Below are 15,821 nucleotides of genomic sequence, written 5' to 3'. Positions count from 1 at the left end.
TTAGGAGCAGCCCCAGTCGTGGGATTGAATTAGTGACTCAGTGATATCAGGGCTTCAGAGTGGTTTTTCTGTGGCTTTCTTTTCTTCTAAGATGCAGCTGCTCGAACTTTTTGTCATCACATGTCCATGTCTAAGCAGAAAGGAAGAGACTGATAAAAAGAAAGCATTCTGTCACACCATTCTCTTGCCAGGGGGCAAAATCATTTTCACAAGCATCTAATGGATCACATGACTGTCTCTAGACCAAACATTGGCAGAAGAAATGAGCTCACCACCATAGGCTTACAAAAGCAGGGTTCTGCTAACAAGGTATGTGGGCAATGGGTGTTGGGAATCCCTGCCATAGATCGTCAGTTCAAAGGTAGAGTAATAGGTTTTAATGCATATGATGCTGTTGACAGGAATGAATAAATGTCAAAATGCATTCAGAAGAGAAGACACATCACAGATCATTGAAACAGGCAACTCAAGTTTGCTTTCTCTATGTGGTGTTGACGTTTTCCTCTGCAGGAGGTAACGACTCTTTTGGCTTTGCCCACCTTTATGAGAAACATGCCTTTCACCTGGGGAAGTATAATCTCTAACCACCCCCTTTTCAGCAGCTTTCCAGATTTTCCATTAACAGGTTCAGGCTGTCTGGAATTATTTTGTTTTCCGGGCGAGCAGTTTAGGGCATGTGTATGTTTCTTACCTGTTTCCAGAGTCAGGGGAGGAGTAGCAGTTTCCTGCTTCTCCAGACACAAAGTAGGGAAATAACTTCCATACACTTAATGTAACAGTCACACTTAATGTGTGACTTAATGTAACAGCCACACACTTGATTTCCAAAACTCATAGCCTGTGAGCCAGGAAGTGTTTCAGATAGAAGGGCGCAGAGATATAAATGATACTATTCTTTCCTCTAGGGACAGACACGTCACTGCAGCCATTTGTGCAAGAAAGTCGTGTTAATTAAATATGGCGAAGTTATAGAGTCCCCAAAAGGACACTGAAAGTCATTGTTTCACACGTAAGGGGGCTGGGAAGCCAGGGGCCCAGGCCAAGTAGATGAAGTAAAGGAGAGAATGAATCAGTCCTTTCATAGTATGGGTACCTGCTGGGGAGAGAGGAGAGCAATGAGTTCTGAGGAGCATGGTGCAGACAGCTTATCTGCACCATCCCATACTTCCCAGAGCCGTGCTGTGAATACTAGCTGCAGATTGACTTACTATGGCCAAAGACAGCCTAGGGACGCCCTCAAAAGAGTTGCTAGTGTTATATGTGATTCTCAGAAAAACGTGCGGATCTTTGCAGTATCCTTTACCAGGAGGAAAGTGGACTTTGCTCAACAGTGTTTCCTTTCAAAGGTATTGGTGTGTTTTTTCTTGCAGTAAAGGCCCTTCCTCCCTCTGTCTGTCCCCTGTAAAGCTGACAGAGAAGAAAATAGAAAAATTCCTAAAAATATGGTGACCTTGAACTTTAAAGAGTTTTTGGAATAGGGATTCCCTTGAGTGTGGCAATCTCTTTATGATTTCTTTCCACTTTTTTTCTAAGTCCTTGATCGTAGGTATAAGAGGCTGAGTACAAAGAATGACTGAAGAAGAAATCTGCCTGCAGCCCTAGACTCCCACTTTGTTCTTTTTCTTTCTTTCTTTTTTTTTTTTTAGTTGGAGTCTCACTCTGTCACCCAGACTGGAGTGCAGTGGCCGCTCCCAGCCACCGCAGCCTCGACCTGCTGGGCTCCGGTGATCCTTCCACCTCAGCCTTCCGAGTAGCCGGAATTACAGGCACGCGCTACCACACCCGGCTAATTTTTTGATTTATTGTAGAGACAAGGTCTCGCTGCCCAGGTGGGTCTCGAACTCGCGGGCTCAGGCAATCCACTCACCTCAGCCTCCCAAAAGTGCGGGATTACAGGCTGAGCCACCGAGCCCAGCTTGTTCTTAGCTTGAAGGATCTATTGGAGGAGGTCCAGGATCTTGAGCCTAGGTGGGGACCAGTAATGTGGGTGTATTGTATGTAATAGGCGGTAGCTCCTCTTGCCATGGTATACTTCGGGCCGCATGTAATGTAAGGCTTGATAACCATCTGTAACCCAATCTCATAGAGAGGAAACATCTGTGAACACTAAGGCCCAACCTGCCAGTTCATTGTTGACAAAATTATAGAACTGACCATGTCTAGAACTGAGCCAAGTTACCTCTTTTTGAGGCCAACTTCAGAGATTTGGCTTGTGGGTCAGGGGTTCTCTGTTGAGATTGGGAACTCAGGGGGCATGCTAGCAGCCTGGGGACAAACTGGGGACTCTGGACCAGGATGGATACTGGAGCCACTGGGGGACCTGGGCTCAGGGCAAGGTAGTCCCTTCCCTCAGCAGGAGATTGGCCTCCAGCTTTCATTGGAGGGAGAGGGTTAGACTAGGTACCATCTAAGATATTCCTCCTTCACTCCATATAGATTATCCCACAGGAACAGCTATGATCTGGATCCTGTCTGTTCTTAGCTGGGCCCTCCCCATAGCCTTGCCTGGCTTAGCCCTCCCAATGAGAAGATGCAGCCAGCTTTAGGAAGTTCAGTCTCTGATCGCATAAACTGACCTCGAGGCTGTAGAAAGGGCAAGCAGGCTATGGGTTTGGGAAGTGCTCCTTGTTGTAGCGTATTCAAGGGATGGATCTAGGAGGCTAATAGCAACAGTGCCCTGGGGGGAAAGGGTTTTGAATGTTCACCAGTGCACCCATGCTACCTGGCTCCAGAGCAGAGAGCCTTTGACAAAGTTGGCTTCCTGGAATTGGGGTTGAAGTCAAACTTGCTTATAAAAGCATATAGAGACATCCTGTTTTCTTAGTTAAAAACAAACAAATGGCCAGGCATGGTGGCGCGTGCCTGTAGACCCAGCTACTTGGAAGGCTGAGGCAGAAGGATGACCTGAGCCCAGCAAGTTGAGGTTACAGTGGCCATGATTATGCACTCCAGGCTGGGCAAAACAGTGAGACTCTGACTCAAAAAACAAAAAAGGAGAGAGATTTAACTAAACAGACACTCCTAGAACAACACATAGTGACATGTGACATGTCCATGATGTGAGATTTTGGGCACACGGTCAAGGTAGGTCTGTTGGACAATCTCCTCACCCTACCCATCCCTACCAACTGATTCTTACTCTTTTGTTCTGATGACGTAGATATTGATATAGGCATGACCCTTTAGTAATTGAGAGCTAAGAGCCCCCAATTAAAATGTGTTAAAAGTGAATTTAAAAGGTTAAAGTGTTAAAATTTATCAAATAAGTAGATGAACTATACAAATTCTACTCACAAAAGTTAAACTTATGAATATAGGAATGTGTACATCATCTCTTCTTTATCTGATGAGGCCAATGCTTGGCTCATTAAAAAAGTTCCTGTCCTTATGCATTCTCTATGTTTAAATCCTCCACAGCATTTGTATCATTTTGTTACTCAATAATTTCTTAAAATCCTTAAGCTTTTGAGTTCATCTGGTCTTCTGATTTCATGGTTCTTCGAGGTTTTTGTTTTTGTTTTTGGACTTTCCATGTCATGAGGGCCCCAGAAGGACTACCTCAACAGCCTTCCCTTCTGTTTTGTGCTTTCTCCAGGTCTGGCTGGGTGGTGCTAAGAGCTGGGAGACAGATGGGCCAGGGCCATGTTTGCTGAGAGCCAATGGCATACAATCCATGCTTCTAGGCTGATCCCAGGCAGCAACAGGAAGTTCCCCTGTGTGTCCTACTTTAAAGCGATTTGCTAGGAACACAGAGTGAATGTTTAGTTTGTATTAGTTGAACTCCAAGGCCCAGTTCATGCTTGAAAAATTGAAGTGAGCATGGGCAGGGTACAGAAAAGTACACTTTCCCCACCAGATCCAAACTGTTCATCTCCACACTTATGCAACAGAGAGTCAGAGGCAGAATATTAGAAAAGGAGTAAAGCTGGTACAAAATGAATATGCATCTGAATGCAGAATCCTATGTGGAGGGGTGTTTTGTAGTCCAAGGTCTTGGTCCAAATGCTAGCACCACCTCTTTGGAGCATGACTTTGAAATGTGACACGCCACTTCTCTAAACCTCTTTTTCATTGGCATAATGGGGATGTCAGGCTTACTTATCTCCGTGGGTGTTTATGAGAATCAAATGAATGAATGTGTGTGGGCTGGCAAGAGGTAATAGTGGGTGACAATGATACACTCTGCCCAGAGGATGTCATTTACTGAATCTTGTATCTTTTTAATAAACCTCTAGACCTAAAAGTCACAATTGGTTCTTTTTCTACTTGTGTGATAAGAGGAATTTGGCATTGGGTTCCTGACAGTCTGTATGGGTTCTTAAAATCACCCTGCTTTGTAAAAGATGGCTCAACCTCTTACTTGTCTTTCTGTTCAACAGTGTGCCCTGTAAAAAGTGCGTGGTGGTTGGTAATGGAGGAGTGTTGAAGAATAAGACGTTGGGAGAAAAAATAGACTCCTATGATGTAATAATAAGGTAAGTATATCTCCTATTTGCTACCCTAGAATTGTTTCAAAGGAAGATGATTCTCAGTTTGGTATAGCTGTATTCTAAAAGGAAAGGGAGTTACTTCAATATGTTTATGTACTTAGTTACACAACCTTCTCTCTCAGATGTTGGCTAGCACTGGGCCTAGCCTTCAGGTCACTCATTTAGTAAATATTTATGAAGTCCCCTTAGTAGGCCAAGCATACTTCTGAAAACCACAGGGGAGATAGCCGTTGATAAGAACAATGATCTTGCTCACCATGGAGCTTATATTCTAGTGAAGGAAAGAAAACCATGATTAAATACGTAAAACTAACAAATGCTGTAAAGATAATTTTAAAAGATATGATAGAGGACAATTGGGTGGCTCCTTTAGAAGAGCTGACCCCTTTAAGGAGGAGACATCTAAGCTGAACCTAAGTGGCCATCGCATTAGCAGCCGTGTGAGGAGTAGGAAGAGTAGTCCAGGCAGAGAGGATGCTGCAGGTCTTTGGGAGGAGATGGTCCTGAGTTTGAGAGGAGCAGCAAAAACCTAGCGAGGCTGGAGGGCAGCAGGAGGGAGCCAGTTAGATGCTGTATTCAGGCAGGAGATGATGGCTTGGGACAGGATTAGGAAAGGAAGAGACACGCAGCCAGGCTGGAAATGTGTGTTGGACCTGAAGTCATCAAGACTTGTTACGTTAGAGGTGAGGAGTAGTGGGAATACAGAAAGCAAGGATGCCTCTGACTCTGTCTTCAGTTTATGAGATTGGCTGGAAAGTAGTATCATATATTGAGTTGGGAAGACTGGGGTAGGAGTTGGTTTAGGGAAAAAACAAGATTTCTGTATGAACATCTTACATTTGAGATGCTTAGTAGATTTGCAGTGAGATGCAGTGAGATTTGCAGTAAGTCCAGATGCAGCTGAATAAACAGGTGAAAGTCTTGATGGTAAGTGGCCTATATGCTGTATTCAAACCATGAACTGGGTGAGATTTCCCAGGGAGTGCTAAGGAAGAAAATAAGAGACTAGCAGAGAGAAGAGGGCCCAGGACTGAGCCTTGGAGCCAGGTTGGGCAAAGCAAAAGGCGTATGTGAAGATGAAAAGGATCTGCCAGTGCAGCGGGAAGAACATCAGAACGGGACCCTAGAAACCAAGAGAACCAAGTGTTCAGGACAGAGGGAGGGATCAACTGGCTCTCAATGCTGGCAAGGGGTCATGCGAGATAAGGACAGAGAGCAGACCATTGGACTGGCGACCTGAATGAAGCTCATTGACACTTGATAAAAGCAGGCTTAGAGGCATGATGTGGCAAGAAGCCCGACTGCAATGGATTGAAGAGAGAATGACAGATGAGCAAGTGGAGAAATCAGTATAGTCAACAAATGGCTTCAAAGAGGAGTTCAGGCCAGGCACTGTGTGTGGCTCACGCTTGTAAATTTTAGCACTTTGGGACGACAAAGCGGGGAGGTTGGCTTGAGTCCAGGAGTTTGGGACCAGCCTGGGTAACATAGCAAGACCCTGTCTCTAAAAAAATGAAAATAAATAAATAAATAAAAGGAGTTGAGAAATGAGATGGCAGCTGGAGATAGACGTGCAGTTAAGGATAATTTTTTTGTTTTGTTTTTGTCAAGATTGGTGATGCTAGAGCCTATTGGTAAACTGATGGAAATGAGAAGATTGATGTAGTGAAAGGAGTAGGGTGCAGGGAGCTCAGAACACAGGTGTGGGTACTCTTTTGTAATGGAAAGGAGAGCCTGGATTGTGATTATAGCTACCAAGAGTCCCTTAGATGTAGTGATGGGAAAATAAGGATCTTCCTAATCTGTTTTTTTTTTTTTCAGTGAAAGGCTGAGATAAGGGCATCATCTGGGCAAGTATGTGTGTTAGGAATAGTTATGAAGAGTCTTTTGGAGAGTGAGAAAGCCAGCACACTGGGACAGTGCACTAGGATGATCTGGCAGTGCTGGAGTTTTTCTGGGTTACAAGCTGCCTGGGGTTTCTGCATAGTGAGGTCACCTTATTTTCTGGGTGTTTTTTTTGTTTGTTTATTTGGTTTTTTACCCTTTTTGAGAAAGCTGTTATAATTTAACTACAAAACAATTCTGAACCAATTACAGGTTTCTCTGCCTATAATTGTTTAAATCTGATTATTTAGAAGTACAGGAAGCCTTTGTGGGAAAACACACCATGGGTACAGATTTTGAAAGTCATCTCAAGTGCTATTAAGACTGTCATATATTACATAGCATCAGTGGCAAAGGGTAAAACAGTATTTATCCTCCTAGGGGACACTGTTTTGGAAACAAGGCATTCCTTTTTTATAGCCTGGCTTCATAGTGTGTGCATAAATAGTGCATGTCTAACCTTGGCCTTGAGCATACATAAACCCAACAGTAGATCTTTTGTGGTTCTTTAGTTCACTCGGGCAATAGCCGTTCACTTGGTTCTGCTTGGGTATAATACAGCAGTTTTATACTGTTACTTTATTTTGGAGCACAATTTTGATGGGTCTTCAAACCAACTTAAATGTGATTCTTCTTGCCTGTAAGTCACATAGACACACGTCATGTGTGACGTGAGTATGTGGCCTTGCGAGTATGTGGCCTTGTGTAAGTAACTTTCTCTCTCTGGCGCTCAGGGCCCTTATCTATAAATTCATGGTGTGGGTTTGTCCTCCAAGGCTCGTTGAACTCAAGTGTCCTATGGTTCCATGTTCCTATTTCTTTTATTTAGTCTTCAGTTTTCCTGGAGGTAAGACTGAATTATCATTGACTCCACAATTAATATTTAAATACTTTTGAATGTGTCTGCATTTGATGAAGTAGCTATTTCATAAAAAGGAATGATCTCCTTGACGTGTGAAAGATTGATGAACCGTCTTGTGGCTTCAGAGGATAAATGGCTGATACTTGTCCATCTCTGAAACCTCTGAGAACTGTGATGAAAGGCTCAGCCTGCACTTGGTCCACATATCTTGTGTGTTTTACTACCCACAGAATGAATAATGGTCCTGTTTTAGGACATGAAGAGGAAGTTGGGAGAAGGACAACCTTTCGACTTTTTTATCCAGAATCTGTTTTTTCAGAGCCCATTCACAATGACCTTAATACAACAGCGATTCTCACTGTTTTTAAGCCTCAGGATTTAAGGTGGCTGTTGGAATTGTTGATGGGTGACAAAATAGTAAGTAGGCAAGATTTATTTGCCTTCGGATTATCTTTAGTATTTTTTTCCTGAAACAAAACAACCAACCAACCAAATGTTCTATTTTCTACATTCTTGCTTTATTTCAGAACACTAATGGTTTTTGGAAGAAACCAGCCTTAAACCTGATCTATAAACCTTATCAAATCAGAATATTAGATCCTTTCATTATTAGAACAGCAGCTTATGAACTGCTTCATTTTCCAAAAGTGTTTCCGAGAAACCAGGTACGTATCTGTCGCTGCATGATTTCAAACTAAAGATCTGGCTGAGGTAGAAGGGTCTGGGAGCTCAAGAGAGTTTCTGAGGACCACATCTGAGTTTGTAAAATTAGTTTCCTGTGGATATTGTGTTTCTCAGGTTGCAAGGAGGGTTTTTTCCCTGCCCTTGCAGGGCCTTTTTGGGGTCTTTCTGTGCATGTTTAAATGGTTCATCTCTGGTAAATTTGTCTTGAATGTTCTGTAGCAAGGAGAGTCTGACAGGGTGGGCTGATAGGCAGGCTTGTGCTCAGAGTCACAGGCCTGGCTTCAGGACAAGTGCGTGACTTTTCAGGCTAAAAAGGACTGTCTGAAGCATGCTGGCAAAAATATCACAGGAAGGTCAGTAGAAAGGTGAGGAAGGACAAGGTAGTCCAGAAATACTTCTGTGGTCAGAGGAAACACTGGCATTCAATTCTCAAGAAATGGCACTGTTGAAAGAGTTCTAGAAACTCCAGATTATTTAATTAAGTGGAATCTTCTTGCCTTTGACTCTTGTAGTCCTGTTTGCCAGTGGCAGAGATGTGTTTTTCATTTGAAGCTTGAGTGACTTTGTAACATGATACCTCAGCTGAGAGGAGGGTTTTCCCTCCTTGTAAAGCAAGGACAATCCAAAGAAATAAATAAACATCATGTATCTTTTCTGTAGCATGGTGAAAATTGTGATTAATAAATTCCAGTGTTGCATGCATAAAATAAAATAATGTATAAAGGAATAGTAAAACTATAACAGGAAATCATCCTTGTCTTCCCTCCGTAATCCATGTCATCTCTCAAGCTTTTCAACCTTCTGTGCCCTTCTAGGCTACTTCCCATGCACAAACACATCCTTTTTTTCACGTAAATTAAACATTTATTTGAAGATGAGTTTATGCCAACTGATTTTTTTCAGGAAGGTATGTAGTTTAAAGTAATGACTATCAATGGTAAATATATTTATAGTTTTATGATAGATATTTATAATCCTCCGAAATCCATCATAAAGGTTAAAAAAAAAGAGTCTTTTAGATAATATACTTCCTTATGTAGATATCTTTTAGGTATTGTTTTCATTTAATTGCTTATTTCATTTTTTACTATTTTTATTTTAAAGATGTGGAGTACACTTCAGGATTAGGTATACAAGTGATCGTCATATAGGTAAAGTTTGGGCCTCCTTTTGGTCCCCACTTTGCCTTGTTTGAGATTAGATACTATTTTTGATGTTGTATCTCCCCCGGCCCCCCACCCCAGCAGTATCCCACTACTGCCAATTCCTTTCTTATAGTATCATGGTAAATATTCAGGGTTCACTTATGAGTGAGAACATATGATACTCTGTTGTTTCTGTGATAGATCAATGTGTATGATAGACTCCAAATCCATCCAAGTTGCTGTGAAATCCATATGTTTGTCCTTCTTTATGGCTGCATAATATTCCATTGTGTATATGTACCACACTTTTTTATTCAGTCCAGTTTCGATGGGCATCATGGTTGGTTCCATGTTTTGCTATTGTGAATAGTACTGCAGGTATCTTTTTTGTAGAATGATTCGAGTTTCTCTGGGTGTATTCCCAGTAGGGGGATTGCTAGGTCATATGGAAGGTTGATGTCTAGTTCTTTTAGAAATCACCACACTGTTTTCCAACGAGGTTGCACTAGTTTGCATTCCCACCAGCAGTGTAGAAGTGTTCCTTTTAGTGTGCATGCTCACCTGCATCTATTGCTGTTTGTTTTATTAATGACAGCCATTCTTACTGGGGTTAGGTGGTATCTCATTAGGTGATATCTAGGTGATATCTTAGGTGGTATCTCATTCTTACTGGGGTGAGTGGTTTTGGTTTGTGTTACTCTGATGATTAGTGAGACTGAGCACTTTTTCATGTATCTGTTGGCTGCTGTATATCTTGTTTTGAAAAGTGTCTATTCATGTCTTTTGCCCACTTTTTAATGGGGCTTTTTTTTCCTTTTGGCACATTTGAGTTCCCTGTAGATCCTAGATATTAGGCTTTTGTCAGATAAACTGTTGGCAAATATTTTTTTCCCATTCTGTGGGCTGTCTCCCTGCTCTCTTGATGGTTTCTATTGCTTTGCAGAAGCTTTTCCGTTTGATAGGGTCCCACTTGTCTATTTGATCTCTTATAGCATGGACACTTGGGATTTTGATCAGGAATTGGTTGCCAATTCCAGTTTTCATAAGGCTGTCTCCTGCGTTTTCTGAGGTTCTTATAGTTTGAGGTTTTACGTTTAGGTCTTTGATCCATTTTGAGTTGATTTTTATGTATGGTGATAAGTAGGTGTCCTGTTTCAATCTTCTGCACGTGGTCAGCCAGTTTTCCCAGCACCATTTACTGAATAGGTTCTCTTCTCCCCAGTGGTTATTGGTGGAGGCCTTGTTGAACATGAGTTGGTTGAGAAATTGAGGTTTTTACTTTTGAGATCTCTATCCTGTTCCATTAGTCCATATGCCTATTCTTGGACTAATACCAGGCTATTTTGATTATTACAGCCTTATCGTAAAGTTTAAAGTCTGGAAGTGTGATACCTCTCGCTTTGTTTCTTTTGCTGAGGATTGTATTGGCTATTTGTGGTCATTTATGTTTCCATATAAATTTCTGTGTTGTCATTTCCAGGTCTGAGAAGAATGATGTTGGTAATTTAATGGGTATTACATTGAATCTATAGATTGCATTGGGTAGGATGTACATCTTAACAATTTTGATTCTTCCTACCCATAAGCATGGAATATTTTTCCATTTGTTTGTGTCTTCTTGGATTTCTTTGAGCAGTGTTTTGTAGTTCTCCTTGTAAAGGTCTTCCACTTCTCTGGTTAAAAAGATGCTGAGGTATTTCGTTGTTTTTTTTGTTTTTTTTTTTTTTTTTGTGGCTGTTGTGAATAGGATTGTGCTTTTTATTTGGTTCTCTGCTTGCTTGTTGTTGGTTTATAAAAATGCGACTGTCTTTTGCATATTTATTTTGTACCCCAAGTTTGCCAAGGTCCTTTAACAGTGAACTCAGGTTTTTGACAGATTCTCTTGGGTTTTTGAGGTATAGGATCATATCGTCTGAAAAGAGGGATAACTTAACTTCCTCTTTTCCTGCATACCCAATTTGCTTCTCTTGTCTAATTGTTCCAGCTAGGACTTCCAACACAATGTTGAACAAGAGGGTGAGAGTGGGCCACCTTGTCTAGTTCTGATTTTCAGGGGAAATGTTTCTAGTTTCTATCCATTTAGCAATATGCTGGCTGTGGGTTTATCATAGATGGTGTTTAGTATTTTGAGGTATGTTCCTTCTATGCCTAGGTGTTTGAGGGTTTTTATCAATAAGGGATGGTGGATTTTATCAAAAGTTTTTCCTGCATCTAGTGATATAGTCATGTGCTTCTTGTTTTTACGTCGGTTGATGTATTTAATTGCATTTATTGTTTTGTGGATGTTGAACCAGCCCTGCATCCTGGGGATGAAGCCTACTTGGTCATGGTGGATGATTTTTGAGATGTCACAAACACATGCTTTTTGTTTGTTCATTGTAATTATGACTATCTCATAGGCATTGCTCTGCTATTTTTCCCTCTATTTTTCTATTTATAGACATTTGTATTACCTAACTTTTTCTTCTCTGTAAATAATGTAGCAGTGCATATGTTTATATGGGTTTTCTGCACATTTGTGTGATTTATGCGGGATAAACTCCTGGAAGTGAGATTCTCAAGTCAAAAAGCATACACATTTTAAATTGAAACCCAACTTCTTAGTAATTTTTTTTTTGGGGGGGATACAGTTTCCATATATGTTTTGTGACTTTTCATCTCTTATTTTCCTCAGTGAGATATATGAGCTCATGTATCCTTTGCTTTTTGTTTTAGGTAATGTCTTTAAAAGCACAGGAAGACTCTGATCATACTTAAGAGATGTTAGAACTAGTTGTAACGAAAGTGCAGGTAGAACATAGTGTCCCAGAAGGCAAATGAGGACACCATTTTGTCTCAAGAGACAGAGGTCAGCCATGTCAGATGCTGTCCAGAGGTTGAACACAAATAGTAAACCTTGGTTTTGGAAACATGGAGGTCATACTGGTGATACTGACTAGAAAGCCTGCTAGAATTGGGTTAAAGGGAACATGGGATATGAGCAAGCAGAGACAACTCTTAATGGAGTTTTGCTAGAACAGAGATCAGAGATATAGAGCAATAGTTGAAAGATGACACAGGTTCCAAAAAGTTTGTTTTATTCATTTTTTAAAGAGTGTATGTATATATGCTGAAGAGAATGATTCAACAGGGGAAAATATTGATGATGAGGGGAGAAACAGATAAGTGTAGAAGCAAAATTGTTGAGAAGAGAGATGGAATATAGTTCACCAGTGAAGGGGTTGGCCATAGGAACCTTTCCTCTGCTGTAAGAGAAGTGAGTGCTCAAGTGTGAGGGAAGACACAGATAGGATACCAGATGTGCAGTTGGGAAGATGATGTAGCTCTCATCAGACTGCTTTAGTTTTCTTAGAAAAATAAGGATGAAATGGTGAACTTAAAATGGAAGGAGACTAGGGTTGCTTGAGGGTACAAAGTTATAAAATTGTCATCCTGGAGAGTAGCAATGGCAACTTGCTAGGCGAATGTAACAGCACTTATGGACACACTTAATTCCCACTTGAGACTTTGGTCATAAATTTAACGTTTGGCCAGGCAACATTTTTCTCTGGGCTATTTGTCAGGTAACAATATAGGTTCTATAGGTAATGGGTGTAGAAGGGTTGAATTTACAAGATGGAATGATTGTAGCGATGGGTGAAGGACTCTAAGGTGTGAAGGAAGTAGAGGGCATGAAAAGGGTAAGGAGAAGGAAAAAGCCATGGGATCCGCGAGGCTGAATGACTCCTCGGTCATAGTAGTACATAGGATAAAGAAAAGTTTCTGCTGAAGGCTATGAAGCTTTCAGAGAAGCTTGCCTCCTGGAGGTCACTTGATTTTCTTTCCCTCAAAATCGGAAAAAAACACTTAATTGAAAGGACATCTCCTTGAACTGCTGTGTAAAAAGTGTAAGATATATCTTGTTTTTATCTTTGAAGGTCACCTCAGTGGCAATTAAAATTTTTGAAAGCCAAGACGACCCTCCTGTCACACTGGCTTTCAGAATTATGTACATAAGAAGAAATTTCTGGTTTTTCTTTTTAAAAATAAGGACAAATTATGCACTTTGCAGCAACTTGGATGGATTTAGAGTCTAATTCAGTGATCTATCACAGAAACAAAGAACAGAGTACCACATGTTCTCACTCATAAGCAGACACTAAACAATTATCATAATATTGTAAGAAAGAGATTGGCAATAGTGGGAAACTACCAGAGAAGGGGGGGCACATTTTGTCAATAAGGGTACCTGATCTCAAACCAGGTGAAGTGGGGACCAAAGTGAGGCCCAAACTTTACCTGTACAATGTATACCCAGCCCTGAATTGTACCTATCTTTAAAATAAAAATTATAAAAAATAATGACCCAGTCAAGATTGTGATATTGCTGTGTATACATCTGGAATCTTTTTAAAAGACTGTCTAAATCTGGGCGTGGTGGCTCACACCTATAATCCTAGCACTTTGGGAGGCCAAGGTGGGAAGATCACTTAAGCCCAGAAGTTTGGGCTGGGCAACATACCAAGACCGCATCTCTACAAAAAAAAACCAAAAACCAAAAAACAAAAAAATTAGCTGGGTGTGGTGGCATGCACCTGTAGTCTCAGCTACTTGGGAGGCTGAGGTGGAAGATCACCTGAGTGCAGGTTGAGGCTGTGGCGAGTTTGACTCAAAAAAAAAAAAAAAAAAAAAAAAAGACTCTAAGATTATAATCACAGTTTACATTATTTTCAGAGTTATGGTATATTATGTATACCATTCAGGGTTTGAGCCTTAGGACATGAGGAGGGTTTAATTAAATATTTCTCTTCTGATTAAACGTTCTGAAATCACTATAATGAGATTAGCCCAATCTTATACTTGAAAACAAGTAGCTCCTTTGGATTAAAAAATTTTTCTTTTGCCTCCTCCAGAAACCCAAACATCCAACAACAGGAATTCTTGCCATCACACTGGCATTTCACATATGTCATGAAGTTCACCTAGCTGGCTTTAAATACAACTTTTCTGACCTCAAGAGTCCTTTGCACTACTATGGGAATGCCACCATGTCTTTGATGAATAAGGTAACATATTTTACCTAAACGAATACACATCAGTATAATCTTTGATGTTAGTGTTGAAAAGTTCATGTTTTCTCTTCTCACCCTCGCCTTTTATGGAGAGGACATGTTTCACAGGGTGGAGAGTTTGATGGGTTAGAGCTACCAAGGGCTGAAACTAGGGCTCAAATCCAGAAGTCACTCAGTACAGCAGCAATCCCCAATTTGTGGGCCTGACCCTTGGGATAATCTCCTGGTTACTGCCAAGTGTTATCTCATCTAAGGACCAAGACTTAAATATTCTATCATATTTGCATCATTTAAATATAGATAACCTACTATGTTTGAGACACTACAAATTCAGCTAAAAGCATTGCTATCTTCATAATTATTTTTATGTATTTTTTTCAGTTAAGTAGATAAGATGGTCTATAATATTTTAACTCCAAAGAAGAGTCATCTAAAAGGTTACAAACCTTCATAGTAGACCATGTTTCTCATGAATAGGGAAGAACAGTGATATTTGTAGGATTTTTATTTTAATTGACCGGAAAGAAGTCCAGTCAATTATTTTTCTAATTCTACCCTAGATCAGTGGCACATCACAAGTGATAGGATTAAAATGTTATTTATACACTTTTAGTATTAAAATATAAATGATTTGATGCACACATATGGTGCCAAAAAGTAATATTTTAAGAAAGGAAAAAACTGTATTAAAATCGCAATATTCAATATATACCAATAAAAAAAGATGAATACAAGTCACATTTGACTTCTGCAATTACAAGGGGTAGTCAAAGTGTACCATCAAAGTCCAGACACTTCTGATTACGGAGAACATAGAAGTAATACATTTTAAGAAATGTATATGTGTATACACTTTAAGAGATACATTTTTTAAAAAGTATATACATTTTAACAGATGTTATCTATGTACTACTTTTAGTTTGCTGTAATCCGAAATATCTGGATGCTGATGGTAACTACTTTGAGCACTTCTTATAATTGCAGATTTTTTTTTTAGAAAGCAGGATTTATTGAGAAGACAGAAAAGTTCCCACGGTGGAAGGGGACCTGAGGGGGTTGCCCCAGAAGTCAATTTTAATAGTTTTCTCTTTCTTAAAATATGTATACTTTTTTTGGCACTCTCTGCATATATGGCTATATCTCATGAAATCAGTCCTCTTAGTTCATCCCACTGTGGAAGCTAAGGAAGTGGCATTATGTAGGTTAGGTTTTAAAACAGTCTTTTGTGGCCCACCCCCGCACCCTAGACCCATAATGTAAGACATAGTTCAAGAATGAGGTGCCTGGGACAGACTTTAGATTAGACTTATTTCTGTTCAGCCCTAATTTTTCCTGTAGCACTTGTGGTATTTCAAGAGTCATCTAAAGAACAGAATATTAGAACTGCCTGAGGAGAATCAGGACATCTATCTATAGAACAGAATAATGTTTAAAACACATCTTTGGCTGAACCATGCATACATTATGGTAGTTTCTTATCTCCGGGCCAATTAAAAAAGATAATGAGTTCCAGGTGCTACTTTTAGAAACGTGAACAGCCGGGCTCGGTGGCTCAGCCTGTAATCCCGCGCCTTTGGGAGGCTGAGGTGAGTGGATTGCCTGAGCCCGCGGGTTCGAGACCCGCCTGGGCAGCGAGACCTCATCTCTACAATAAATCCAAAAATCAGCGGGGCACGGTAGCGCGTGCCTGTAATTCCGGCTACTC

General features: G+C 40.6%; 1 protein-coding gene across 2 annotated transcripts in view; it reads left to right on the top strand.

Moving 5' to 3' along the window:
• Positions 1-15,821, top strand: part of ST3GAL6 (ST3 beta-galactoside alpha-2,3-sialyltransferase 6) — a 42,627-nt gene that overhangs the window by 25,654 nt on the left and 1,152 nt on the right. For both annotated transcript variants that reach the window (XM_008066428.1, XM_021716788.1), the window contains exons 6-9: positions 4,380-4,475; positions 7,467-7,653; positions 7,764-7,901; positions 13,958-14,110. In XM_008066428.1, the coding sequence (XP_008064619.1) occupies positions 4,380-4,475; positions 7,467-7,653; positions 7,764-7,901; positions 13,958-14,110 (574 nt within the window). The remainder of the gene's footprint in view (positions 1-4,379; positions 4,476-7,466; positions 7,654-7,763; positions 7,902-13,957; positions 14,111-15,821) is intronic.

Source organism: Carlito syrichta, unplaced genomic scaffold, assembly GCF_000164805.1.
Source record: "Carlito syrichta isolate Samal-C Ts95f unplaced genomic scaffold, Tarsius_syrichta-2.0.1 Scaffold308920, whole genome shotgun sequence".
Classification (NCBI taxonomy): domain Eukaryota; kingdom Metazoa; phylum Chordata; class Mammalia; order Primates; family Tarsiidae; genus Carlito; species Carlito syrichta.
The sequence above is the reverse complement of the archived record's forward strand: the minus strand, read 5'-3'. Positions and strand labels throughout refer to the sequence as shown.